Source organism: Coenobita brevimanus, chromosome 19, assembly GCF_032717465.1.
Source record: "Coenobita brevimanus isolate Jiangsu-jjx chromosome 19, ASM3271746v2, whole genome shotgun sequence".
NCBI classification, from domain to species: Eukaryota; Metazoa; Arthropoda; class Malacostraca; order Decapoda; family Coenobitidae; genus Coenobita; species Coenobita brevimanus.
The window spans coordinates 30,201,300-30,228,416 of NC_136972.1; the positions used below are offsets into that span (position 1 = coordinate 30,201,300).

Sequence of the window (27,117 nt, forward strand, 5' to 3'; positions counted from 1 at the left end):
AATATGTAATATTCCCTGTCTGTACCTCTCTTATACGGTCTACGAACTCCAGGGAAACAATAATTAAAACAGCCCTTTCCTTCTGCATTCTGTTGGCACATAATTTTGTCTGTTTCTATTACCATTCTTGTATGTATAATTAATGAGCAACTATCCACATATCCACAAGTCCATTCTCCCACTCAAAACCTATTTCTAATTTATATAGTTAAATTACTCTTACACCACACTTAGCTATTTCATGTCCATTTGCAACCACTGTGAATTTAGATTCTACCACTGAAGATGCCACAAATTTTAACAGGTCATAATTTCTGAAATAAATTATCACTGTACTAAAAGAACAAACTATGAACTAAGAAAAATGAAACTCCAATAGTACAAAAAAATGCAAACTAAATTCTCATCCATAAATCTTTCTCACTACCAAGCTTCCTACATACACCTGAGTCACTGCCAAACTTCCTACTCACACCTTACTCATTAACAACCTTCCTATTACACACATACTCATTGAACTCCAGTTATCAGTTTATTCATAGCTCCTATTATTAAGTACTGGATGCTGATATATGGAACAAATCTTGAGGATGTTTTCTATTATTCTTAGAGTTGATAAATATTTCTTTGCAAGGATTGAATATAAAATCAATGAAAAATAACCCTTTCAGTACAATGACATCTTGAGTTATTCCTGCCACTTCCAGATAACTTTATACATCCTACGGGAGACATCTTTATATGAAGTCTACAACAGATCAAAGTCTCTCTTGATCTGGTAGTTGCAAGAAGAAAGCGTATGACATTGTAACGAAAGGGTCATTACAGGGTGTGGCCTGAAACTAAAATAAGCGATTAAAGAATTAAACGGGATGGAGTGGAGAGAGCAGGATCGGCTGGGAAAATGGGTGTAAGAAGGGGAGGGTAAATGGGGTGCAAAGTGCTGGGGTGGGGTGAGAAGGAAGGCATGGGGTGAAGAGAATGGGAAGGGGAGGGGAAAAATGGGGTGTCGAGAGGATAATGGGGGTTGGGCAAGGGTAAAGGTAAAACACAGGGATGTGATGAAAAGAGTGAGGGTGGGAAAAAGGTCAGGGAAGGACAGGATGAGTGAAAGTGGGATGAGGAGGATGGGGATAAAATGAAAGTGAGGATGGGTGGGAAATTGGGTGTGGTAAAGATGAAGAGGGTAAAGTGGGAAGAATGGGGGTAGGATGAGCAGGACTGGGGTGTGACAGGGAGGTAAGGATGGTACGCAAGAAATCAGGATGACAGTTGGACAAGAGGAGTTGGGATGGAATGAATGATGGTGGAGGGCCAAGTTAAGGGCAGAGGATAGACAAAATCAATGTGACAAGGAAATGGGGTGAACTATGGGAGAACGGGGTATGAGATGCGGCACTCGGTAAGAGAAGGGGTATGGGGTGGGGGATAGGAGGTGAAGGACTGGCACTAACCTCTGAGAGCATGACAATGGTGGTCACTTCCTGGTCAAACACCATCCTCCAGAAGTCCGCTACTGTGTTCTCCATCGGGTCCTGTGTCACTATGAACGACTCGGCCAGGTCATACCCCTGCATGAACACCACAACAAACATGACAATAGAGTTTCACTTTCTTTTTCAACTAAGAACACAATTCTCGCTTCAGCATAACACATCAATCATTTCAGGAACAAAAAATATTGTTTTCTCTTCATTTTCTTGATGCAAAACAGAAGGATTCCAAGGCAGAGCCTGCAAACCTTGTCCCTTCTGAAGAAAACTGAACAAGAAGAAGTCAAAATGAAGATCCACTAATTCTATGATGCTTTGACATGTTGCATTTAAAAGACAGGTCATATGCAGTGTGAGCAATAGACTGAAGAAGATAATTTCTGGGGTGAATGAGAGCACTAGACAACTAGAAAGAACAAGGGTGAAACTGTGTAGCTAAACACAAGCTGTGTGCATTTACATATTTTCTTTACACTTCTTTTCCTATTAAAAAAAAAAAAAAAAAAAAATCCATTACTAAAAATTATTCTCATCTTGACATACGATCTGTGCCTGCATTTCCACTGCACTACACAGTATTTCTTTCTGTATCCTTCCACTGGTATTCAACAACTCAACAAGACAAACCATCACAAAACTCACTGCATTTGCTGCTTACTAACAGTATTTACTTAAACTACCAATAACAGCATTTAAATAAACTACCCAGAAGTTTTACTACAGCTAGAGTAAATCTGATTCATGAGGGATGTACAGCAAAATGGACCTTGTTAAGAAACAGCAAAATGAACCTTGTTAAGAAACAGACAAATTTCTTTTGCCATAAGTCTGATCTCATTACATACTGTTACACTGAGAAGGCCATTAACCCTTTGAGATTCTTATGATTATTTCGATCGTCATTTCAAATCCAACCTCAGAGATTCCGATGGCGCTTTTCATCGTCATTTTACGAAAAACTTTTGTAAAATATTCACCAAAAATCACGTTTATTCATCATAACAAAGAGGCTTGAGCATGATGTAATGGTTGCTCTATGCGTGGTGGTATTGCACAGTTGGTCTGACTCATGGCTGTGTTTCTTTATAACTTTATTCTTGGTGAATATTTTTCTACAGCAAGGTATAAAAACTTGTTTTTTGCCTAACTTCAACTCATCAGTCTGACTTTTTATTTTCCTTGTTTTCCTTTTATGAACATACTAGAATAAAGTACAACTATTCAGCTTCAAAATAACACCACAACCAGCATCCTATCATAAAAGATGTATTTACACTGACCGATCAAAGAAAAACATCGCGAAGCGAATATGCGGCCAAGACTAAAATAAAATTGTGCATCTCTTTCCTTTTCGCTTTACTGCACAATAAAATGCAAGTATTACCATAATCTATATATCATTGTAAAGGTAATTTATTGTATTTTTGCATGGTTTAAGCCAAATTTACATATCTTTACTCAATATTTTTTGCCAAATATTTTTCTACGGCAAGGTATAAAATTATTGCTATTCGCCTAACTTCAACTTGTATTTTGACATTTTATTTCTTTGTTCTCCTTTTTTTAACATACTACGATAAAGTACAACTATTCAGCTTTAAATTGACACCAAAATCAACATTCCATCATGAAAAGTGTATTTACACAGAGTGATCAAAGTAAAATATCAGGCCGAGAAAATGTGGGTCAGCGTTAGTGGCTGACTCTAGCACAGACATAATCTGCCCTGCCCCAAAACCTGATAGGGTTAATAAACAACTCAAGTGCAGCCCTGCCTTTTACGTTTAGAGATAAGTGGGAAAGGAGGTCCGGATGATGATAATGATAATCAACACTTGCGTAGTGTAAGGAGGAAGAATTATTGAGTTAAAAATATGACAGTAATCTCAGCAACTTGGCAAAGGCATTGGTACTTACCGTGACAAATGATGCATTGATGTAGGTAGAAGACGGTCTGGTTGCAAGAGGTGCCAGAATGACTCTATTGGAGTCATATGGCAGAACAAAGTCATATCTGTTTTTAGGCTTGTTCTCTTCACTTGTAGCAATTGCAAAAGATTTTCTGTCTTCTACTACTTTGCCTAGACGCTGGAATACACAAAGATATATTATGTAATTTACAGCTCTAACAATGTAGTACCTTAAAGAGTGTTAAGAGCAGGCAATTTAATTTTACTGATTAAAGGGCACACACTTGTCGCTCCTCAGAGCTTGAATGCAAAGAATGAAGTGACCCTTGAGAAACAGTCTCAGGATTGTCATCTAAAAAAAATTCTAAGTCTGGTCACTGAGACTGATATATAATGGACAACGATACAACAATAAAATATGACAACATTTAAGCCATTCAGCATGGGGAAATATATATATTTTTTTAATTCTATACAATTTTATTCTGCTTATGAAATGGCTGTACTCAGGAATGCAGAGTGTACCAAACTCCTTCAGTCTGAAAAGTCTCTCCAAAGCTAAATGTAACTGTCTGATGGTTGCAATAACAGAACATCTTACACATTTCACTCCAACCAATCAGTCTGAGCTACTGGTAATCCTACAACTATCACTTCACCAGGAAAGAACAGGGGTGCCAAACCCTTGTCATACATTCCTCTAAGTAAAATACCTAAGCCACTTGATCCTCTTTCAGTTTCCTAGTCTTATCAATCTCCACACCTTGCTTTATACAGACTCCTTTACCATTTTAGTAAATCTCTAAACTCACTCCAGTTAATAAATCTTACTGGCTTCACAGGCCAAAATGGCTTGAGACATTAAAGTCAGGGGAAAACAGAGGTGACTGTGCAGAACAGGAGGGGAGACGGGGATCAGTAGATCATCATCATCATCTGCAGCAGCAGCACAATCTAGAGAAGACTAGAAAGCAATGAATTGAGAGGTAATGAACATGCCTAATATCTGTATGCATTACCTCAAATTCCTTTTCAAGAGGTGATGAGTCATCAAGACTGTCATGATGGGTGTGGTTACTGTAGACCTCTTTCAACTGTGGGATGGTTAGCTCTGTGTTGCCGAATTGTGCATACTCCATCAGCGCCCGGTGGATGAACACATACTGTTTCTGTAAAAGTCATTTACATATTACAAGCTAATATAAAGAATCTACGGTACCTCCTGCCTGATGCTACATCACTACGTCCTGCAAGGGGAACTCCTCTCATGATCCACTACCCTCCTTCATGTGCTCCCTTAACTTGTTCCTTCACTTAGTTCTTGGATACTTTCTTTTTCCTCTTCCAGTGACCTTACTCTCATATATTTCCTGATTCACCTTTGAATCAATACCGAAAAAAACTGAAGAAAAGGGGAAAAAAAATCTACTGATTACCACTAACTAATCATAGCAAATGTACGCCTAATTCAATGGAACACAAAAAAACAAAAGGCCATTATGGGTTTAAACAGTTCACCTCTTAATACCCACAGACAAATCTCCCACACGTGTGCACACACGCAGCACGCATGCATGCACACACACACACACAGATGCAGTGACAACTCTACCAATCAGCATAACAAAGAAAGAGAGGTGATGGATGACTAACCAAGGACTGTACTAGGAAGTTGCGCTGATGCCGGAGGTCACAGATAAAGTTGAAAATAGATGCTTGACCTTCCTCATCTAGTTCCATCACCAGTGAGTCCAGCGCCACCAGGGTCCCTGTCCGACCTACCCCGGCACTGCAATATACAAACGCATATCAGATGTAAGACACAGTTATGTACCATACGGCTTTGAGGTGGAATCAGGATTTCAAAGGCTTAAATGGTAAGTGAGTGTGGTGCGTGCAATCAGTCAGATGACTCTGGCTGGTCTATCCTATCATTATTTTTCCCCTAGCTCTCTGGACCCTACCTCACCCCATCCTTGGGTGGAAAAAGAGACAATGATGATGATGAATAATGCACAAAAGAATGATTAGGTGTGGGATGTAAAATATATCACTATAGAAGAGGTGCTGCAGTACTTCATATGTCACCTACAATATGACATAAATACAGATACGGTAGTAGTAGCAACTGACCTACAGTGGACCAGTAAGGGGCCCTGGTCATGGGTGTACACCTCGTTGATGCGACGGAGGAAGGAGAGGACCCCTGTGGGATGCTCAGGGGCCACAAAGTCTTTCCACAGGAGGTAGTGGTACTGACGCACCTCGTGGGTCTGTTGCTCCTCACCCTCACCCCACTCCGCTCGCAGTGTTCGCACCATGAAGTCTGCATGCACAGTCAAACCTCACTGTACTGTACGTTTTTTGACATACTGCAGGTCCTTCTTATATGTCAGGGATGTGCTCCAAAATACCCCCCCCCCATATAGCTAAAACTAAACTGGTGGGGGGGGGGGAGCTGGTATTACAGCTTCATAAGTAGCAATGGAACTTAATAAGTTTGCATGACCAAACAGACGGGTTACAAAACAACAACAACTAACCTGAATATGCCTTCTCCTTGACAAGGTATATAGTGATGTTGGCAAATGTCTTGGGTAGTCCAGCCTCAGGCCAGTATTTGACACACTTGATCTTGCCTGTCTCTTCCAAGTTGGTCAGCATCACCACAACACCACACCCCTGTTCCACAATCATCCGCCAAAAGTCATCAACTGTGGTGTCCATTGGCCCTGTAATAATGGGGAAGTATTATTAATGATGACTCTCAAGTGCCACAGTATTTATTTCTGACAAATTTATGACATCTACAAAAACAGCACACGAATGAAACTCTCAATATTAATCAAATCTGACTTTGTCTTGTGAGTGTAATGTAATACCTGACTCAAAAATACAACTTACTACCAATAACACTAGTTCTCTGTTAAAAAGCTGTGCAAGAAATAAGTCACAAAACTGAAGGGGTTAAAATATAAAAGCAAACGTCATGGAGTATTTACCTTGAGCACAAATGAACTTCTTTCTTTCCTTATATCCTAAAACATAGTTTGCATTGATGTAGTCTGAACCAATGGCCCCATTGATCTGTGACAGTTTGACCCTGGTTTGATCATAGGCTTTGATGTCTGGGTAGCGGTTCTTGGGGGCATTCTCGATCACGTCAGAGGCTCGGCTCGTACGGTCATAGAACTTCTCAGGAAGGGCCTGAACACACAAAATCATCATTATTATACTTAGAGAACACCATCATCTGTATCATCTTTGTTTTCATTAACCTGTTCCCCACACTAAAATGGGGGTGAATATGTCTAGGCAAGATCATTTAATCCTTCCATCCACCCATCATCCAACCCTACGTTGCCCCATGATGAGCGTAGAAGCCCGGGGCTAGGCAAGTTGGTCCTGACATTTAAGATGAGAGTGACCAGCCTCCCTCATCCCTGAGTGGCATTACGTGAGCAATAAACTCCAACCACCCCTTGGATATAAACCTTCACCAGCTCAATCCGATTAGAATGCTGTAATTACCCACTAAACCAACAGGTGCCAAAATTTAGTTATATGGTTACCAGCCAGCATAGTAAATAGTTTCCTGGTGTACAGGAAACCATTTGGCTTGTCTCTCAGTGTAGTCACTCACAGGCACAAGGAAGAGGAAAGAATGAAGGAAAGAAAGACAGAAGAGGGAGTGTAAAGTCACCCGTAGGCAGAAGAGGAAAGAATGAAGGAAAGAAAGACAGAAGAGGATGGAAGGAAAGAAGGATGGAGGAGAGGACAGGGCAGACACCCGAGAGCAACACTACATCGAATGAGTGGATGGTGAGTGTCCTCACTACCACAAAATATTAATAATAATAATAATAATCCATCCATCCATCATCCAATCCTACACTGTCCCATGAGGAGCGTAGGAGCCCGGGGCTAGGCAGTTGGTCCCGACATTTAAGATGAGAGTGACCAGCCTCACTCATCCCTGAGTGGTATTACATGAGCAATCAACCCCAACCATCCCTTGGATATAAACCTTCACTGGCTCAATCTGACTGGAGTGCAATAATTACCCACTAAAACCACCAGGCGCCAAAATCTGGTTATATGGTTACCACCCAGCGTAGCAAATACTTTCCTGGTGTACAAGAAACCATTTGGCTTGTCACTCAGTGCAGAGTCACCCACAGGCTGAAGGAAGGGGAAAGAATGAAGGAAAGAGAGACAGAAGAGGGAGTGTAAAGTCACCCGTAGGAAGAAGGACAAGGAAAGAATGAAGGAAAGAAAGACAGTAGAGAAAGGAAGGAATGAAGGATGGAGAGGAAAGGGCAGACACCCGAGAGCAGCACTACATCAAGTGAGTGGATGGTGAGCACCCCCACCTACCACAAATAATAATAATAATAATAATGCCTCCCTTTAAAAATGCCATTTTCTTATTACAGATCAACATTTTCTCTCAAAGTCAATAAAGGGGAGACTTATAAAGATTATCTCTGCCTCATACTTTCACAAATTTCTAAGCAATTATTATATATGTTTATGCATTTTCATATATACATGCAGAAGAAATAATGAAGCAAGCTATGAGTCATTATACATGGTAGAATATTCTTGCTACTGCCAGACACTCTACTCACTAAGAGACTTCCACAGTACGAAAAGGGTTTGAAGCAATACCCATTATCATGGGTTCCAAATAATCACTATTAACCTCTTCAGTGCCAAGCTCTAAAGTTCTGTTCTTCTTACCCCAAGATAATATCCACCCATCCATCCATCATCCAATAAAACTTCCTCAACAGGAATGCAGTGACCCAAGGCTTGGGTACTCAGTCCATTTATGACAAGTAGCTAGGTGCTCACCTCTGTATGCCAATACATGCACAACAAATCCCTACCACCCTTTGGAGGTACTTCCTTATGGCCCTCATCTGGTTGGAGTGCCTTAATTCACTAGACCATCAGACATCTAGAAAACTAGAAAGGTAAAGGGATGAATGCATTACATTAGTACAGTACATAGCATGAAGGCCAACTCTTGATCTCCAAGAGGGCATTAGGGATTGTCCCATACGGGAGACAGTAAGGTACCCCGATATTACTGAGCACAAAGGAGGCCTCTGGGACTAGCGGCAAGCAGTAGGAGCCAAACCCATATTATCCCTTAGAGGAGGTGGCAAATGGATCGGGTGAGAGGACCAGTACTGTAGCAGCTTTGAGGCAGCTTGTTCCAAAAACGATGGGTGGGATGGTCACTATATCCCTAGTCGAGTACTGTACATCATAAATACTGTACCAACATACAAAGAGTCCTCATTGTATGTCATGATGTGTTACTAACTTTTCCACACAACAGAGCTATAAGATGGGGTAAATGACAGATCAACTTGTAACGGAAAGCAATGGAACTACATATGGCAACTGTGCTGTAGCTATCGTAGACTTAACAGCAAAGATGAACATAAAAAGCATGACTTATACTGAGGATTTACTGAACTATTCACTTCAATCTTTATTTTAAATACGACTATTGTTTAACAGACCAAATCACGTCTCCAGTTATTTTCATACACAATTTGTAAAATATCAAGCCTAACGGGGAAATGTGGGTGAGCGATCAAAGAACTGAGCTAATAATTCTGAGACTGCAGGTTATCAAGTGGAGATATTAATGAAAAATAATTTCAGCTGTAATTAGTTTCAATACTCTTCCATAAGCCCACTGACATGCTGAAAAACAGCCCTTGCTGTTGGTAATAAACTGTTTTTGTGAGACTCTTCAACCTAAAAATATGCATTGCCAGTGTGTAAATAGTGCTCAAGTGGTGGCAAGAGTAAGAGCATGGCAGCACAGCAACTTTCTCTGTTTGCATCCAGAATAAAGCACAGGCCTCTGGACCCCGTACCAGGTGGTCCTGTAACACCAGGGCATTGCCTTTGCCAAGAGGTCGTGAAGCATTTTAAAGAATACACACTTGCGGCAAATTAAAAAAAAGTAGTAAGGAAGGTTGTAGCCAAGTGGTGTTCATTTCATTTAACAATCTCTGGTTTATAATAATTTACATTATGCCAATGCTGTACTGAATACTGTCCTGTCAAAGGAACTGTTATCCTCATGGGCCCAGAAAAAGCTTCTTTGTTATATTCTTGCCATCTGACAGTTTTATTCAGCTCAGGATAGATTTTTCTCCCTAGTGGGGTTAGATACTGCCTTAATAAACCCTTAAATACAAGAGATCTTTCTTAGGTTGAATAAAATCATCCGGTAGTGACAAGAAGAAACTAAAAATTATGTCACCTGGGATCACTGGGTTAACATACTGATGGATAGCAAGCATTCTGAAAGTATGTTGGACTGTACAAAAATACAAGAATTTTTCACCTGTTGTATCACTAGTATATAACCTGGTAAGCAATAAATGACACATTCCTAAAAGTTTCATTGTAAAACAATATTCATATAAAGCTCAAAACTAAATCCCAGTGAATTTGAGGGGTAAGGAACACATGGAAATACAATAATTATAATTTTTAGAGCGAGAGACTGATGGGGAGACTGTATGTCAGTGAGGTGGAGGGAGGAAGAGGGAGGGGGAGGCCAAGAATGAGATGGAGGGATGGTATGGAGAGGTATATGAGAGAGGGGGTGTGAGCTGGGAACAGGGCGACATGGAGGCAATTTGTTTGTGGCCATTCCTTATGGTATTAAGGTGTCTGGCAATAGATGGATAGACTGATAGTTTTAGTGCATTTCTTTCCCACAAAATCACATAATGGAGTCAGTTTTTATAATGATCATTAGGTAATGAACCCACATTAAGAAGTTACCAATGCATAGCTGCATGATGATTGTTGTAAATATGTTAGCAAATGCAAATACCACTACTTTCCACATAGCTTACAATATATGGACCATCTCAGCAATTCACTTATGGTGGTTCTATGTTGTGTCAAATTCTCCTTACTGTATGTTATTCACCAAAAGCTGGAAAAAAAATAAAGATAGCTGTGCATCAGTGTACGGATGCTCAGTACACCTGATCATTTCACTTACTGAACATCAATCTCCCATTAACCCCTTGAATCTCAAAGGATGTCACTTTTATGTTTATTCTACCTGCTATTATATATATGATTATATTAAATTCAGGAAGAGATTTTCATATTGAAAGGCTGAGTCTAATCCCTCCAACATGAAAGGTCAATCTTTAGCTGGAAAAAATTAAAATCCGCAGGTTCACGGGGTTAAACCAAGGGATAAGAAAATGTAGTCTCCACTCAACTCACCCACAATGGCCTGATTCTGAAAGGACGGCAGTGACTGGTTGCACAAGGTGATTTACATCTCAAAGGTTGGTACACAGATTATTTATCACAGAACTCTCCACAAATAAAGTAAACATATATTTAATTTCCAGTCATTGTAGCTGTGAGATGCTCATGTCATTCAACAATACTTGGTTTAAGATCACTTTACATTATGCTAATAATAAACTAACTGTCCAGTGAAATGAGCCATTCTCATATTAAGGAACGTATACAACACTGGAAGCGTGTCTCCTCCTCAGCAACTCCTCCACAGAGGGTGGCCATGACAAAGATTCATCAAGCTACTCTGTACAAAGGGTGATTTTACAATCTTCCAGCAGTAATTTCCTTCTATTGTTCTTAACTAAAATATTTCATGCATATAACTGCATGTATCTGACAATTTACATCAGCTGATTACTAAAGCAGGAGTTAAATGCTCCATTGACACCTAGTGATTATTCTGAGGTACTCTAAAATACCTGGGTCCAAACTACATTGAAGAAACAGACACCGCAAGCTCTCGAATGTTTGAGCCACCGTGGCTGAGTGGGAGGGCACTCTTATCTGTCATCTGGTAGGCCCGAGTTCAATTTCCAACTGATACAGGTGACATTTTCAGAGCATGAGATTTTTGTTAGCAATCATGAAACAATATTACTGTCACCATTAGGTGGCAGATGGGTTGACAAAGTTAAAACCAAAGCCTCACGTGATTACAGATCTTAACTTTATTCTCAATAGTTTCCAACAACTGTTGAGAAGTAATCAGTTGGTTTTGGCATCTGGTTTAGATTCCAGTCCACAAAAAACATCAGCTGTACCATGCCTAACTCCATTACAGGGATTCCTTAGGAGGAAGCAGGGTGCAAATTTTACGTACAGTGTATATTCAACATCTTTCTTCCTCTTGGAAAAACCTTCCCACTTCTGTGGATTACTTCATCCTAGCATGTTTCTCTCAATCTTTCAGTCATCTATCTTTCTCTCTCATCTCTTTACTAAATGCACAGTTCCACTCAATTCAACTGAGTCTCAGTTAAAATTACATCTAGTATGCCTACTTGGAAATCAATCAATGAAGTAGCATTTTTAATGCATAGTAAGAAGCTCAGCATGAAGAGTATGAATAATATATTCTAACTTCAAAGGCATAATGTCAGAAAATAGTCTAAAAAAAAAAAAAATAAAAAAAAAACTCTATAGATTAATCCATCATCCAGTTCCTTTACTGACCCATCATGAGCATACGGGTTCAGGGATTGGTTAATTAAGTCTAAACAATCAAGGCAAGAATAACCAGTCATTTGCCTCTGAGTGGTATTTTGGGAGCAATAAACCCCAACCACCCAACAGATTTACAATCCTTATGGGCCACATCTGGTTGGAGCATCTTAACCCACAAGACCACCAGGTATACACAATAAAATGAACATGAGGGATGGTAAGTAATGCACTGACCTCATACTCGCGCCTGAAGCCAAGCTCTGAATCTTTGAGCTTCTCAATATACTGTGAAACCAACTCCTCTCGAGGCACTGGTTTCACATCCACTGCTGGCTGTGACATCAGAGTATGGGATCGACGTAGTGATCGGAAGATGCGTCTGAAATATCAACAATTACAGTACAGAGGGACCTTGAGTAGCCTAATACGTAAAAATTATAATATATAATGTAAAAACATGCAAAGATCCAGTCAGGAACAGCTGTAATGCAGCTAGTGTCAAGCTTGATGTCATGCCAGTTGGCTGTGTGAGACACCTGTGTACATTTTGTGTACTGTATAAAGACATTAATTTTAATAAAGTGCAGAGCCATGATATTAGTTCACATTAAATCCACATTACATATACTTTTTTTTTGCTATTTAATCTACAGCATACTGCTGAGAAACTATCAATGATCCATTACTATCAGTCCTTACCATACATTAGATTTAAGGATAATGTCAAACAGTGCAACACAGTGTGTGTGTTATTCCTTCATGAATAATGCCATAGGCATATTGTGAAAAAGACCTTTGAATAACTACAGCAAGAATCTACTGTATGACCAAAAATGAGTTTAACAGCTTATATCTAATGGAAAAGAGTGATGAAGGTAAGATATAATAAAAGACTTACCCAAGGGAGCCTGAAAGTGACTCTGCAACTTCCTCCTCCTCCAAATGTTTGTTCCTGCGACGGTAGAAGCAGAGGAGAGTGCAGAGTGCAATGGTGAGGATGAGAAGGAAGGTGAAGAGCCCAGCAGCCACATAGATGATCTGGAGCTCTGAGATGCTTGAGGTTGGGCCGTGGTCATACTGAACATCCTCTACTGGTTGAACCACAGGGAAGTACTCGCTGTGTGTTGTCAGTACTGGCCCATTTGCTGGCTGGACTGTAAACAAATCACATCAATATTGCAGCTCCACCAACATCTAAAAGTAATATTAGTACAATCACCACCATCCTTCACCTCCTCTTCGTCATCATACTGTCTTTTTCCAATATAGATATGGGGTGAGGCAACCTCCAGAACACCTTCAAGGCATTAAAAGGCATGGTGGCAAGAACTGCAAGGTTGAGGAACCTATGACATTATGATAAAACCAGTGTATTTTCAGTTTACAGTAACAGATTTGGAAACAGGAAATGCAGGACTAAAATACCAGACATCATGGTAAAGCCAGTGTCATAATGGCATGGCAGTAAGAAATGGAGGACTGAAGTACCTGACATCATGATAAAGCCAGTATAGTTAGCTTGACTGGAGAGAATGCCGTCGACCACTGGCGGTGCCACCTGGAGGGAGCGTAGGGCCCGTCTGTTGCCACGGGTGAGGGGTCCAAGGGTGCGGGTGTCAGTGCTGTGTGAGGCAGTGGGATCAGACAGGGGGCTGATATCCCCCAGGCACCTCGCACACCCACCAGACCAGTTGCCCACAACCTCACCATCACCCAGGAGGAGGTACTTGTCCTTGTTGTGCCACCTGAGCAGACAAAGTAACTTGTTAATCATCATAATCACAACCATCACCCACCAAATCAATTGCCCACCACCCTATTAACAAGAACGTTCTTGTTTTTGCAGCATCAAGTGAGCAGAAATAGTAACTTGTTAAGCATCCTACCATAATTTCCCTGAGCAAACACAACTCATCACCATCCTATACCAATATGCACACACCATCTTTACATCACTATCATCCTAATCTGGCAAACCATATTCAACAATCCTACATGACCATCATCACCATATTTCACCAAAATATAACTTTTAACTTTTATAAATACAATGTTCAAACTCACCCAGAGAAGGCCTCGGCTACATAGGCTCCAGAAGAGGAGGGTGAGCGGTGGACCTCTTCATAGGTGCTGAGTGGCAGCATACTAGGGTCACCCAAGCTCTGCAGACTGCTGTCTCCATCCAGCTTCACCACTACTATCCTGCATCACCACATCCAACATCAGGGAAAAAAAAAAAAATCCCTTTCAAAGTACTAGGACTCAGGGCAAGGCTGCCATAATCCACAATATTAACGAGTAGATGAACAGCCCAGGCGCCACTTTGTGGTGGGTGGTGGCACACATCATCAACTCGCCTGATGTAGTAATGCCTGCTTCTTCTTACACCTTTATCATTGTTTTCCTGTGTCTGCCCTCCTCTCTTCCCATTTCTCCCATCATTCCCGTTGTTTTATAGTACTCTTCTTTCCTTTTCAGGCGGCTTTACATTGAATGACAAGCCTGATGGTTTTCTGTAAGCCAGGAAACACTGGGTGGTAACCATATAACTAACCCACGTGTTCCCTATGTGTCAACAAGTGGGTTGGAGGGCTAGTGCCCCTCCCTGTAAAATTCCTTACAGGATTATGGCATCTAGTGATTAAAAAAAAATTCAGTCATCTTTCAGGCAGAAAAATACCATTGCAGCACATGACCATCACTCTAACTGGTGCCCTTAACAACTAATACAAAACAACAATACTTATATAACTCAGCATTCTGACAATGGGCTGAAATTAGAATGACAATAAATAGCTAATAAGTAGCTGAATCCATGAAAATTTAAAACAACAACACTTTGAATTAAAATTAGCTAAAATATACAATTTAATACATAATACCCACAGAGGCATGGTAAGGTAAATTACAAACAAAATGACGGTAAGACTGAAAAAAATGTATAAACCCATATTACCTCTTTTGGGTCCAGAAGGGTGCCTAGGGTAGCACAGTACGGATCATTTAAGTTGTTAGAGACCCTCCTATGTCCCTGGTAGCATTTAAAATAGACCACAAAACCTATGGGCACCTCCTGGATTTTTAACCAGTGCTGATGATTTGGTGTTGGTTGCAGAGGATGAAAGTGAAGTGGAGGAAAAATTTAGGAAGTGGAGAGATGGTATGGGGCACATGGGCTTAAGAGTAAATGCACACAAACCAAAGTGATGGCACCTAGGGCTGGAGGAGGAACTATCAAAGAAGAGGGATAGTGGCCACGTGCGATTTACCACAAGGACATGGGAAGTACCGTAATTCCATCTTGTGTAATGCTTATGATAAGTGGGTGCATAAGCGATGTAGTGGTATTAGGGGTAGACTGCAAGGTAATGCTGATTTCATGTGTGCAGTATCTCAGGGAAAGCATGTGGATATTGCCAGAAGTGAAAGAATTGAACTTGCTGGTGAGTCTCTTGAGCGTGTGGAAGAGTTTTGTTATTTGGGAGACATGTTATGTGCTGGAGGTGGGGCAGGAGCTAGTTCTGTGGCTAGAGTGAGGAGTGGTTGGAAGAAGTTCAGGGAGCTGTTGCCTCTCCTGACATTGAGAGGGTTCTCCCTCCGTGCTAAGGGATCTTTGCATGCGGCTTGTGTTAGGAGTGTAATCCTGTATGGTAGTTAGACCTGGACAGTAGAGGAAGAGGATATTCACAGGCTCAAACGTACAGAAATGGCAATTATTAGGTGGATGTGCAGTGAGTCCTTGAGTGCAAGGCCTGGGGGAGCTAAGTTTACGATGAAAGAGTTGGGGGATAGGATGGGACTAGAGTGTATTGGTGTTGTGATGAGGAGAGGTAGATTGAGATGGTTTGGGCATGTGGAGAGGATGGGGTATGATAATTGGGTGCAGAAAGTAAGAAGTGTTAATGTTGGGGGTAGAGTAGTGAAAGACAGACTGAAAAGGACCTGGGACGAGGTCACTGAGTGTGACCTCAGGGCTAAAGGACTAAATAGGGATGCGGCAAGAGACTGAGCGGCATGGAGAGCCGTCATTAGGTGACCAAGGCCGACGCATGCAAGCATGTTGGGGCCTTCAAAAATGAAAACAATGAAATGACGTTATTGTACTACAGCTGAAATTCAAGCAGTCAAAGATTTTTCCAACAGGCAAAGTGTTACCAGGGATATGAGGTGATCCTGACATAGATGAATACTCTGTGAATGGCATGAGAACACATATATAAAAAGACAAAGCATCCTGTACTCATGGGCATGTCATTATACAGATCCTGGGAACTGTACTGGCAGAGCAAAAGCTTCCTATTTCATTGCATCTTCTGCTCTGGCCTCATCCAGCACTTTTGAGAAACACAGCTAGTCTCTCTCAACTTAAGAATATCAGTCAGCAGAGGAAGGAGAGGAGGAGGAGAGGTGAAATATTAAGTGGCCTTTTGTCCTCAATTGTACCTGTGGCAGCAGATGGTGCCGTTACGCTGAGACACCCTGGGAACTGGCAGCCTCAGGACCACCTGGCCATCATGGTGATATTTCCACCAATTGACTCTGGCAGGGAATGGTAACCACACCGGCATCTGACATACAGCACTCATAGGGGAGCCGTACTGACGCTTGATACCAGCATATACCTGTAACATGTAGTATCCTCTTCAGGGTTGTTATGATTTAAATCAAATGATTTAAATTGACTTAAATCAGAGTGAAAAAATCATGATTTAAATCAAAATTGATTTTCTTAATATAAACACAGTAAAAATGAAGAAGACACAATGTAATGGATGTGTACTGTACAGATGCATCAAGTCTGCTTGGCCTGTACTCTTCCTGTACTGATCTTGATCAAGTCAGGCACAAGTGATTGTCTTTTGTTACAAGGCAAATATTAAAAAACAGAGAAAAGAAGGCTCTTTGATAATAATAAGTGCTCTGGTTAGGAAAGCCTTTAATGCATCGTCTTTTCAAGTTGCATAGCAACTTTTGGGTAATAAATGTAGGATACCAAAATATGATTTCATTTAACACTGGTAAAGGCTTAGTTTAAAAAAAAAAAAAAAAAAAAAAAAAAAAAGCTTCATAAGTGGAAAAAAAAAAAAAAACCAATTAAATAAAACAATCAATTCAAATTAAAAAATGTGACATAAATAAAATATTAAAGACTGAAATATATATATATATATATATATATATATATATATATATATATATATATATATATATATATATACAGTGCATATATATACTGTAACTCAGGGATGAGTGAGGCTGGTCACTCTCATCTTAAATGTCGAGACCAACTGCCTAGCCCAGGGCTCCTATGCTCCTCATGGGGCAATGTAGGCTTGGATGATGGATAGATGGATATATATATATGCCATTTTTTCCAACCCTGAGTGTGAGTAACCTTCCCCATACCAAGAAGTGCCAGCCTGTGGGGCACTGCCTTACTCCCACGTCCCATCCACATTTATTATTTTCAATTTTGTAAGTCTGTTTATATGAACAGTGATATATAATCATGCCTAATGGATGCATTGCAGCAAGTGCGAGGGAAAAAAAAAAAAAAAAAAATCAGTATGGTACTCTTCTGACAGAATTCCCAAAGGCACAAACAAGGTTCAGAAAAAAGATCACAGATTTAAAAAAAATCTGATTAAAAAAAAAAAAAAAAAATTCAACCCTGATTCTCTTATAGTTCATCTGAACACCTGATGAGTATACCCGTATATGCTATCCTCTTATTCCCATGCCTGAATAATATACAAACAACCTATCAAAGTAACCAACTACTGGATTATTTCAGAGACTGAAGTAGCAACTAAATTAAGTCTACAAATGCAGCACTGGAAATGAAAAAACTTGCATTTACATGGTTTTAAACAAAATAAAAAAGTATCAAAACTTGCATTACATCACAAATGGCAACTTATGGGTTATGTTTGCAATACCTGAACAGTATTTGAAGTTTCATAAAAGTACAGACAATTATTAATCAATGGCATATACATTAACTTCTCATTATGGGTTACCTTTATCATGTAATTTAACACTGTTAAATCCAAAGAAAATAACAGAAACACTGTTTCCAAAGTTCCATAAAGATAATTACCCAGTTTCTACCAATTTAGCAGTCACTGTATGAGAAACACTGCAATATTTTGAAAAATATCTCTGACTCCTGTAATGACCATCTGTATATCTGTATATTTTTTAATAAAGAGAACAGTTTTGAAATAAGCAGAATTATAAAATATTTCTAACCAGCACTGTGTAGTCTGTGTACGGCAGAGCTTCACATGAGATGAAATTTCAGACTTTTCACATAGAAGAATTTTAACTCTAACAGTGTAACCTGTTAGTCAAAGCTTCAATAACATAAAGTGCTAACCTTGACAGTGTAGTTTGTGTTGGGCAGAGCTGCATAGTAAGTGTAATTCCTGAAAGAGCCATCAACATTCTTCTTGTCCTCCTTATTGTAGTACTGTCGTTGGCCTTCCTGATTAACATACGATGCACTGGCTTTAATCTCGATCTTGTAGCGATCAATAACACCGTTGGGCTTCTGGGGTGGCTGCCAGCGGATAAGAATGGTGTTGGAGGCAGTGTGAGTGTTCTGACGGCACTCCACCAGCAGGTCTGCTATCACCCCCGGCACCCCATTCAGTGTCCGACCAACCACATTTGGAGAGTACTCCCCACAGTCACGGTCCCGATCTTTGGCATCAGTGAATACACCCAGGCATGCTGCAACCTGTCACAAAATACACCACCATCCCCGTCATTATCATCATCATACTAACCATATTTCCCAATCATTAACATTATTATTATTATTATCTTCTAACACTACTTCCAACTGGTAACTGGGGTAAGTGGAAAAATATATGTACGGTCAACCCCTGCCGATCACGGGATCGCTACTTGCGGATTCACATATTCACAGATTTTTCTGGGAAACTATTTCAAAAATGCACAAGAGGATATTTCCTCCCACAGAATCAGCTGTTCCTGGTAGTTCATAAGTGAGTTTTTTGCATGTTTTCCAAGAGAAATACTGTCCTACACAGTTACACTACGCATTTATCTGTGTATAGGCATGTGCTGTCAGCACAGGGCATTAACAGCACAAATCTGCCCATCTCATGCGGTAGCAGTTGTTCCTAGAGGTTCATATGTGATTTTTGCAGTTTTTCATTGAGAAATATTGTCCTATACAGTTGTACTGTACGTACTGTAGTTACTATAGGCATGTGCTGCTCAGCACAGAGCAGCAGAAGCATTCTGTAATTCACCACTCAAGGCATGTGCTGTTCAGCACAGGGCAGCAGAAGCATTCAGTACTTCATCACTTAAATTTCCTGCCACTCTCCCAAGGTATTGCACCATGCTGTACTGTAGTACAGCTCTCCCGCTCTACTCTCACAATGAGAGCTTGCATACGATTGGCTCCTAAGAAAAGCGTCTACCTATGTGTGATCTTTCTCTCTCTCTCCGACTGCTTGGACATGGAGGGGACCCAGGCATACTCTGCCGCGCTCATTCCCTCAGTTTCTCTCATGCATTGAGCATTCGTGTGTGTTCAGTGTTTGTTTGGCGGCTGTGTTTACTGTAATAGTGCTACTCTGTCTGCTGACCCTCTGAAAATATGGGTACTAAGTGTGCTGCTCAGGGTGCACTGGCTCATGAGCCCAAGAGAAAGAAGTCTGTGATGTCGCTTGAGAATAAAGTGAAGTTGCTCGACATGTTGCGAGAAGGGCAGTTGTTCGTGGCTGTGAGGCAGCACTTTTGAGTGAACAAGAGTACGATGCTTCTCCAGAGCTCATCCTGCTGTGAAGTACAAAACATTCATCGCTCACCGTCCATTACGTACCGCACGGCAAACTCTCGTCATCACGGGTGAGTAACCCATACAATACAGTAAACTGTATTGTACCCATAGTTGCAATGTACAATCATGTAATGTCTTTTGAGGATGTATTAATGTGCCATATAATGCATTAACAGGTGTTATAGTGGGTTTGTAGGTAACGTAATAGGAACAGCTAAAACAATGAACTCAGCGAATTCTACGGTAAGGTTCAGGATATTTGCAGAATTCAATGTTTGTGGGGTGTTCTGGTACATAATCCCCATGAATACTGGGACCTGACTGCACATCCCTGGTGAAAATGGGCAGTTCATTACCAAGTAATTAATTATTAAATCAAACCATCAAAATTCTCAGCTCCATCCCACAGGCTGAAGTCAATCATACAGTACTAAGTCTCATCTGACATGTACAGTATGGTACAGTAAATCATCATAGTAGTTACTTTTTTATGTTCTTTACTTGCCATTTTGTCCACAGTAAGTTACAAAAACCTTACGAATGTTCCAACGTCTCCTTTAAAGCTGATCTGCCAGTGTTCGACATTATTACAGTGCAAAATATATGGAAAAAGTTGTGATTTATGATACATATCCCTGACTTATGAGTAAAATAATTCATCAATCTCAATTTACCCATTTCAAGTGTTAAGCTTAAGGCTAGACTACAGTATACCCATTAAGGGCTGATGACCATAACACTCCCCTTAATTTTATTACATGAGTGAACAGCCTCCCATTACACCAACTAGACCACTGGGTGAAATTTCCACATTCTATCATATCTATATTACATGTACAGTACCAACCTTGAAAGTGTATTCGGTGGCTGGCTTGAGGTCAGTAAACATGTGGTCAACAGCGGTGGCCGGGACAAACAGCTCCTGAGTGTCTCCGGTGAGGGGGTCCAGGAGTGACAGGTGATAGCGTCCCACAAACTCCTGCCCATCCTCATCCGGCTGACTCCACCCCACAGTAAAGGAGTCTAAGCCACTGCCTTTGGGGGCTGCCACAGGGATAAACGCTGGCTCTGCAATGAGAAAGGGTTCGTGCAGTCATACTCCATTCAAACGCTTCACTCTAATGATGTCTTTCTTTAAATATTGCTACCTCCAGATGATTTTATTCAGCTTTGGAGAGAGACTGGTCCTTCAGATGATTACACCTAGCCAGATGGCAATATGGTCATCACCTTTCCCTGCTACAATACCAACACAAAACACAACTCACAAACAATACACTCTGCCCACAGTGCTATGCAGCCACCACATCACAACATATTTACTTACTTCATGCATCACACTGTCACAACACATTCAATTCTTTAACATATCCTAAACAAAAACCCTCTGAGAATGACCAGTTGAAGTGGTCAGTGTCCTGCCGTCCATTCAGTTCACATCCAGACGAGCCTGGACTTGCAACACCATTTTTTTTTTTTTTTTTTTTTTTAATAAAAACCTGTTACCTGTAATAAAAGCAGGATTTGGTTCAAATATGATACCAACCAAATAAATTAATGGCATCAGTCATATAACATTACTGGTATTTATTACACACACACACACACACACACACACACACACACACACACACACACTCTCTCCCTCTCTCTCTCTTGTCTAGGTGACTATACCTCTGCCATCAGGAGCATAAAACATATTCCTCTGAAAAAACTAGCCACATACTGAGATTATAACTAGTCTCGATAAAACAGTTACTGACCAACTTGAACCCCCTTCAGGTGTAAATGAAAAGCCTCAAGTTGGACCCAAACTGTTGTATCTTTGCAACAGTACAACCTCAACATGTAGGAACAATTTCTCAAGTTTGAACACATGGGAATAATTTCTCACATGGCACCATCAAATCACAACCCAGCTTCCTCCTTCATTCTCAACATCAATAAACCAACTTTCCAAATTCATGCAGGGTGATTGTGTATGGTAGAGCTGTCAGCCCAAATCAGGCATATGCAAGCCAGTCACTACAATACATCCATGGTGTCCTTTGCAATAACATCTCCAAGCCTCTCTATCACTACTTGTCACTTTTCCCCACTCCTACTCCAAGCCTCTTTCCCTCGAGTACATGATCATTACCATCGCCATCCTTTTTTCCAAACTAGAGGAATTACTTCTTTGTTCTGAACTTTTCAGAATATTATTAACACAAATTTGACTACAGCCTTATTAGTAACTACCTAAACTAAACATCAACTGAGAAATAGTTCAAAGAGTAAAACCCTTTACAAAATATGTGGACACAGGCAGAGATCTACCACTAAACATCTGCACCTTTCTGTAGCTTACAACCTGCATGGAATCTATGACTCAGTTTTCACTCTGGAAACTCAATGCATTAAACTGATCATTTATGCATCTGAAATATCACAGGAGATAAAGAACTGAAACTGTGAAGATTGGTAGATCCGACAGTGCTGTACTATCTAATATTAAAATGGCCTACAGATTCAGTGTGTTGAACTATCTCCAGTAATATGCTAAAAAAAATATATATATACTGTATACAACAATAGAAAGGACACACACTTCCTATCCACCACATCCTCAACACAAGCTCCTGGGGCCAAGAGAAGTGAAGCTGTCAACTACCCACCAGAGACCATTTTCTAACCCCTTCAATCTAACCATATATTATCCATTTAATTCTTGCTATCAAGATTATTTTATTCAGCACAGGAGAGACTTTTCACACTACATGGGTCACATACAATCTTACTTAACCCTTTCACTGTACAAGTTCCCCACAAAGCTAAATAAAATTGTCAGGAGATAGCAAGAATAAACCCCCCCAAAAAATATGTTGCTAGATTGAAGTGGTTAGTATATAAAATTAGCAGCTTCAGAAAAGCTTCAAACATGCTACTGTACAACACAAATGAGATGAAGAGTTTTGTCACCGTACTATCAACAGATATACATGCTGTTATCTGATCTATGGGTCTTATTTTCACATGTACACCTTCACAATGAGTGCAACTTCAATATGGAAATAACTTCTTTCGATCAATTATACCTTGCACACTGCAAACATCACCAGCTCACTCAAGTTTTGCCCACCACTGGATTGTAACAATACTGCAGTACCTTTGAAACATAAAATGACTACGAATGAGTTAAGACATTAATGAAAAAAGAAAAATTCACCAGTGAGATATGAAATGAACATGTTTAGGGAGATAATGGGTTGGTAAGTGAGATTTAGGGTACTGCTGGAAGAGGAAGATGCTATGTGGTATGGACATGTGGAGTTAATCAGCAATATGAAGTAAATCAGGATAGCTGGGGATAGAGGAAAATGGTGCTCCATGGTCGCTAACGTCACATGACCGGCACTTCGGTAAAGGTAAAGGAACAATACTCTGCTTAAGTATACTGTACAAGTCTGAGAGTTTTATTCCTGAATGGATGCTGATTTTGAGTTTTCCATATCTGTGTCTACTGTACCAGACACTACTTATCTTACATATATACTCTCTCTGTATCAAACCATATTTTCAACCAGCCTCATTTTACATACATCATTTTACCACCCTAGTCATATGCAGCCCTTCTAGAAAGCTATACCACTGAAATCCTACCCTATAAGTAAATTCTTTACTTACTGTTACAGTACCGTACATAATATTCCCCAAACTACTGTAAAAACCAAATAATATTTTTCAGCAGATCCATTTCCATGGATTTCACTCAGTCCTCCATATCACAGCCCAAATCAACACAACACTGGAGGCATGGGTACCAAAACTTCCAACCTCTGCATCCACTTTCCAATTCTGGAACAAGGCTTTCACAAAGGCTGTCATTCTTCCTTCAACCACTCTGTTTTCTACAAATGGTTTTTACAGTAGCTATGTCTAGGTGTTGAAAAGGAGCACCTTCATGCAGTGGCACTGACAAGCTCATACAATCCATGAATACCCTCCCTATCTCTCAAAAGGAAGATGACAGGCTGCCAAAGAGCAATTTCACATTGCAAACCACCAGGTACATGGTCAGATGTGTTTGGGGCCTCAACAACAAGTAGAGCAATGTGTCTATGACTGTACTGTGGTTAAAAACAGAATCCCATGAGCCATTCTGTTTTCCTTTCAGATCTCTCTTTTTTGTCAAGCATCCTCTTCCATGTAGTGTTCTTGCAAAAATGGCACTTCCTGGGGAAACTAGTACATCTTACCACATTACAATACGACCACTGCTCATCTTTACTCCAAAACCAACACCTGATACAATGCACAATCAATGCACTTCGCCCTAACTGTAATGCTTTCTGTCACACCTCAACACATTTATCTCATATACCTCACTCTCATGGTGATGGGACGGGAAGCCTTCATGCACTGGCATCAATATAACCAGGCAGTGTCTTCAAATTCCTCACTATCTCCCCTAATGAGGATGGTGGACTGCAGGAAAAATACAGCTTCAGCCTGCTGTCCACAGAATTCACATCCAGATGAGCCTGGGGCCACAATACCAACAATAATTTCACTTTCATATCACAAACTTACAACTAAGACCTGTGGGAGTTCCAGGCTGAAGAAGCTGGATTTCTGCAATCCACAGGGTTCACATTCAGCTGAGTCTAGGGTCACCACCAACACAACAGCAAAAACAACTAATTTTCATCATTGTGATTAACATCTTCAATCAGTTCAAGCATTCTCCATTCACTTCCACATTATGGTATACACTGAATCATATTCTCTCTTCTCAACTCAAAACTTCACTTTACAATGTCCACTATATACTCAGTACCAGCTATATTATTAACATTCTTCAGTTTTATGTATACATATGATTTGTGATAGTACATGCCAGTCTACAATAATCATCAGACAGTATTACATCAAACTTAAAACTTCTTCCTTCAAAAACAATGAACTTTGTCAAGCTAAACCTATTCCACACCTTCTAAAAGACTTGACATGCACTGGCTTTCTGACATTATGAATGCAGCATATACATCATGCAAGGCTACGGATTGGTTGAGACTGCAGCAACATGTGTGCATCGAGCGTAGTGTTGGAGGAATATGCATCAACCTCAATACCTTTGCATGAAGGTTACACAATACTGTACATCACAAAATTACAACTCGATGAAGTAATACGCAGTAGAGATTGTGCCAGTGTGGAAACTTCCCTCAGATTAACACTCCACTGGTGCACAGATAAAGAAAACTGTGGAGAGCAAATGAAGAGTAAATTGTCCTACACAATACCACAAGACAGTAACAGAAACTTACAGAAAGATATACTGACTACACACCATGATGCATCTTACCTTGCCCCTCTGTTGCAGTAAAGTTGCACGGCAAATCCATATTATCCACATATCAACAATCAGAAATACAGAACAACAATTTCATCCACAAAACCAAAATCATTATATCTTCACTTTTTCAAAGGATGCCAATAGTTCCCTATGATTTTGCCTGTCCACAAAGGGTAATTCACAATTATGAGGAAGCTAATTTAGTACAGTATTTTATTTCTTACCTAACAATTTTGACAAATTATTGTAACTGGTTTGTTCTTCAAAGATTTCTTGAAATCTTAACTTACATACAATACTATACTATCATAGTTACTTTACATTCATAACCTTACTGTAGAGCCTAATGTTGAACGTACACTTATAAAAGACTGACAGTATTATTATGAAGGACATACTACAGTACTGCTGATGATAAAAGCAATCCCAACACAATCCTTCAGATGCTAATCACCAGCAACCTTCGTGCTTTACAACAAAAGGAAATTTCCAAATATTACCAATATTATCAAACAAAAAATGTTCTTATAATTAATAACCACTAAGGTATTATATTCTCACTTCACTGACACAACTCAGGACTGACCTTCAGTGAGGAGTGTGACCATCTGTGGTTCACTTTCTGTTTCTCCGACTGCATTGGCCACCTGGATCTTGACCCACACGTCCTGGCCAGGGTCCCCCACATCCTCCAGGACAATATTTTGTTTGTTCTCAGCTGGGACGTTCAACAGGTCTGGCTCTCCAAAGTCTTCTTCACCAACACCAGTCTGATAGTTGGGAGCAGAACTCCTAATAGTACAGCAATCAATACTTCATAATGCTTCACAAAATAAACCTCACACCATACTAACACACTTCACAATATCGGTACACACCTCACACCACACCAACATATTCAAACTACACTAGCACCTCACACCCCACTAAAGGATGAATACATAAGCACAATAACATACCTCGCACCACTACTCTCAGTGAACAGTATCGTATAAAACCAATATTTTTTATGTGTAAGCATGACCAAATAACTTATGATCATTTACATTAAACCTGTGATGCATGAAATGTGGTTAGAATACAAGTTAAACTGAGCAATGATGTAGTACGGGTAAATGTAGTTTATTGTGGACCCATTTTTCATATTACAGTATCTGTAAACCCCAGTGCTTACTTCAAGCTACTTCAGGTATCACTATCATCACAATCATTATCTTGAACATCCCCTCTCTTACTCTCCCCCACAGGTAGGGTGAAGGCTTCAAGTACTGCTAGAGCAATTTTTTTCAGGTAACCATTTCATTTATAAAGGCTCCAACATGCTTGCATGCATCGGCCTTGGTCACCTAATGGCCACTCTCCATGCTGCTTGACCTCTGGCAGTCTCCCTATTCAGCCATGTTTAATTCCACTCAGAGTAATTCAGGTTCACTTCTTTCTATCAAGTTCATTCTGGTCAATTTTGGTCCATCATGGCCAGTGCTGGACCATTCAGGCCCTGCACATCCAATCCAGCCTAGTCTGATATATTCAAACCCAATTATAATATTTAAGGTCTGTGGTAGGTGGGGGGTGCTCACGATCCACTCACTCAATGTAGTGCTGCTTTGGGTGTCTGCCTTTTCCTCTCTTCATCCTTTCTCTTCTGTCTTTCTTTCCGTCATTCTTTCCTCTTCCTTCTCCCTGCAAGTGCCTTTACACTCCCTCTTCTGTTTTTCTTTCCTTCATTCTTTCCTCTTCCTTCTGCCTATGGGTGACTCTACTCTAAGTGACAAGCCAAATGGTTTCCTGTACACCAGAAAACCATTTACTTTGCTGGGTGGTAACCATATAACTAAATTATGGCGCCTGGTGGTTTACTGGGTAATCAAGGCACTCCAACTGGATAGAGCCTGTATTGGTTTATATCCAAGGGGTGGTTGGGGTTTATTGCTCACGTAATGCCACTCAGGGATGAGTGAGGTTGGTCACTCTCAACTTAAACGTCAGGACCAACTTGCCTAGCCCTGGGTTCCTATGCTCCTCTAT

The 27,117-nt window shown here is 40.3% G+C and overlaps 1 protein-coding gene across 1 annotated transcript in view; it reads right to left on the reverse strand.

The window, feature by feature from the left end:
* Ptp69D (Protein tyrosine phosphatase 69D) overlaps nt 1-27,117 on the reverse strand; it is a 43,812-nt gene that overhangs the window by 11,598 nt on the left and 5,097 nt on the right. The window contains exons 8-22 of the mRNA XM_080266219.1: nt 25,676-25,859; nt 20,599-20,819; nt 18,312-18,674; nt 16,376-16,554; nt 13,997-14,134; nt 13,421-13,677; nt 12,831-13,086; nt 12,167-12,311; nt 6,406-6,610; nt 5,947-6,135; nt 5,537-5,729; nt 5,057-5,192; nt 4,423-4,572; nt 3,411-3,581; nt 1,451-1,571 (exon numbers count right to left, since the gene is read on the reverse strand). Coding sequence (XP_080122345.1) covers nt 1,451-1,571; nt 3,411-3,581; nt 4,423-4,572; nt 5,057-5,192; nt 5,537-5,729; nt 5,947-6,135; nt 6,406-6,610; nt 12,167-12,311; nt 12,831-13,086; nt 13,421-13,677; nt 13,997-14,134; nt 16,376-16,554; nt 18,312-18,674; nt 20,599-20,819; nt 25,676-25,859 — 2,908 coding nt within the window. The remainder of the gene's footprint in view (nt 1-1,450; nt 1,572-3,410; nt 3,582-4,422; nt 4,573-5,056; nt 5,193-5,536; nt 5,730-5,946; nt 6,136-6,405; nt 6,611-12,166; nt 12,312-12,830; nt 13,087-13,420; nt 13,678-13,996; nt 14,135-16,375; nt 16,555-18,311; nt 18,675-20,598; nt 20,820-25,675; nt 25,860-27,117) is intronic.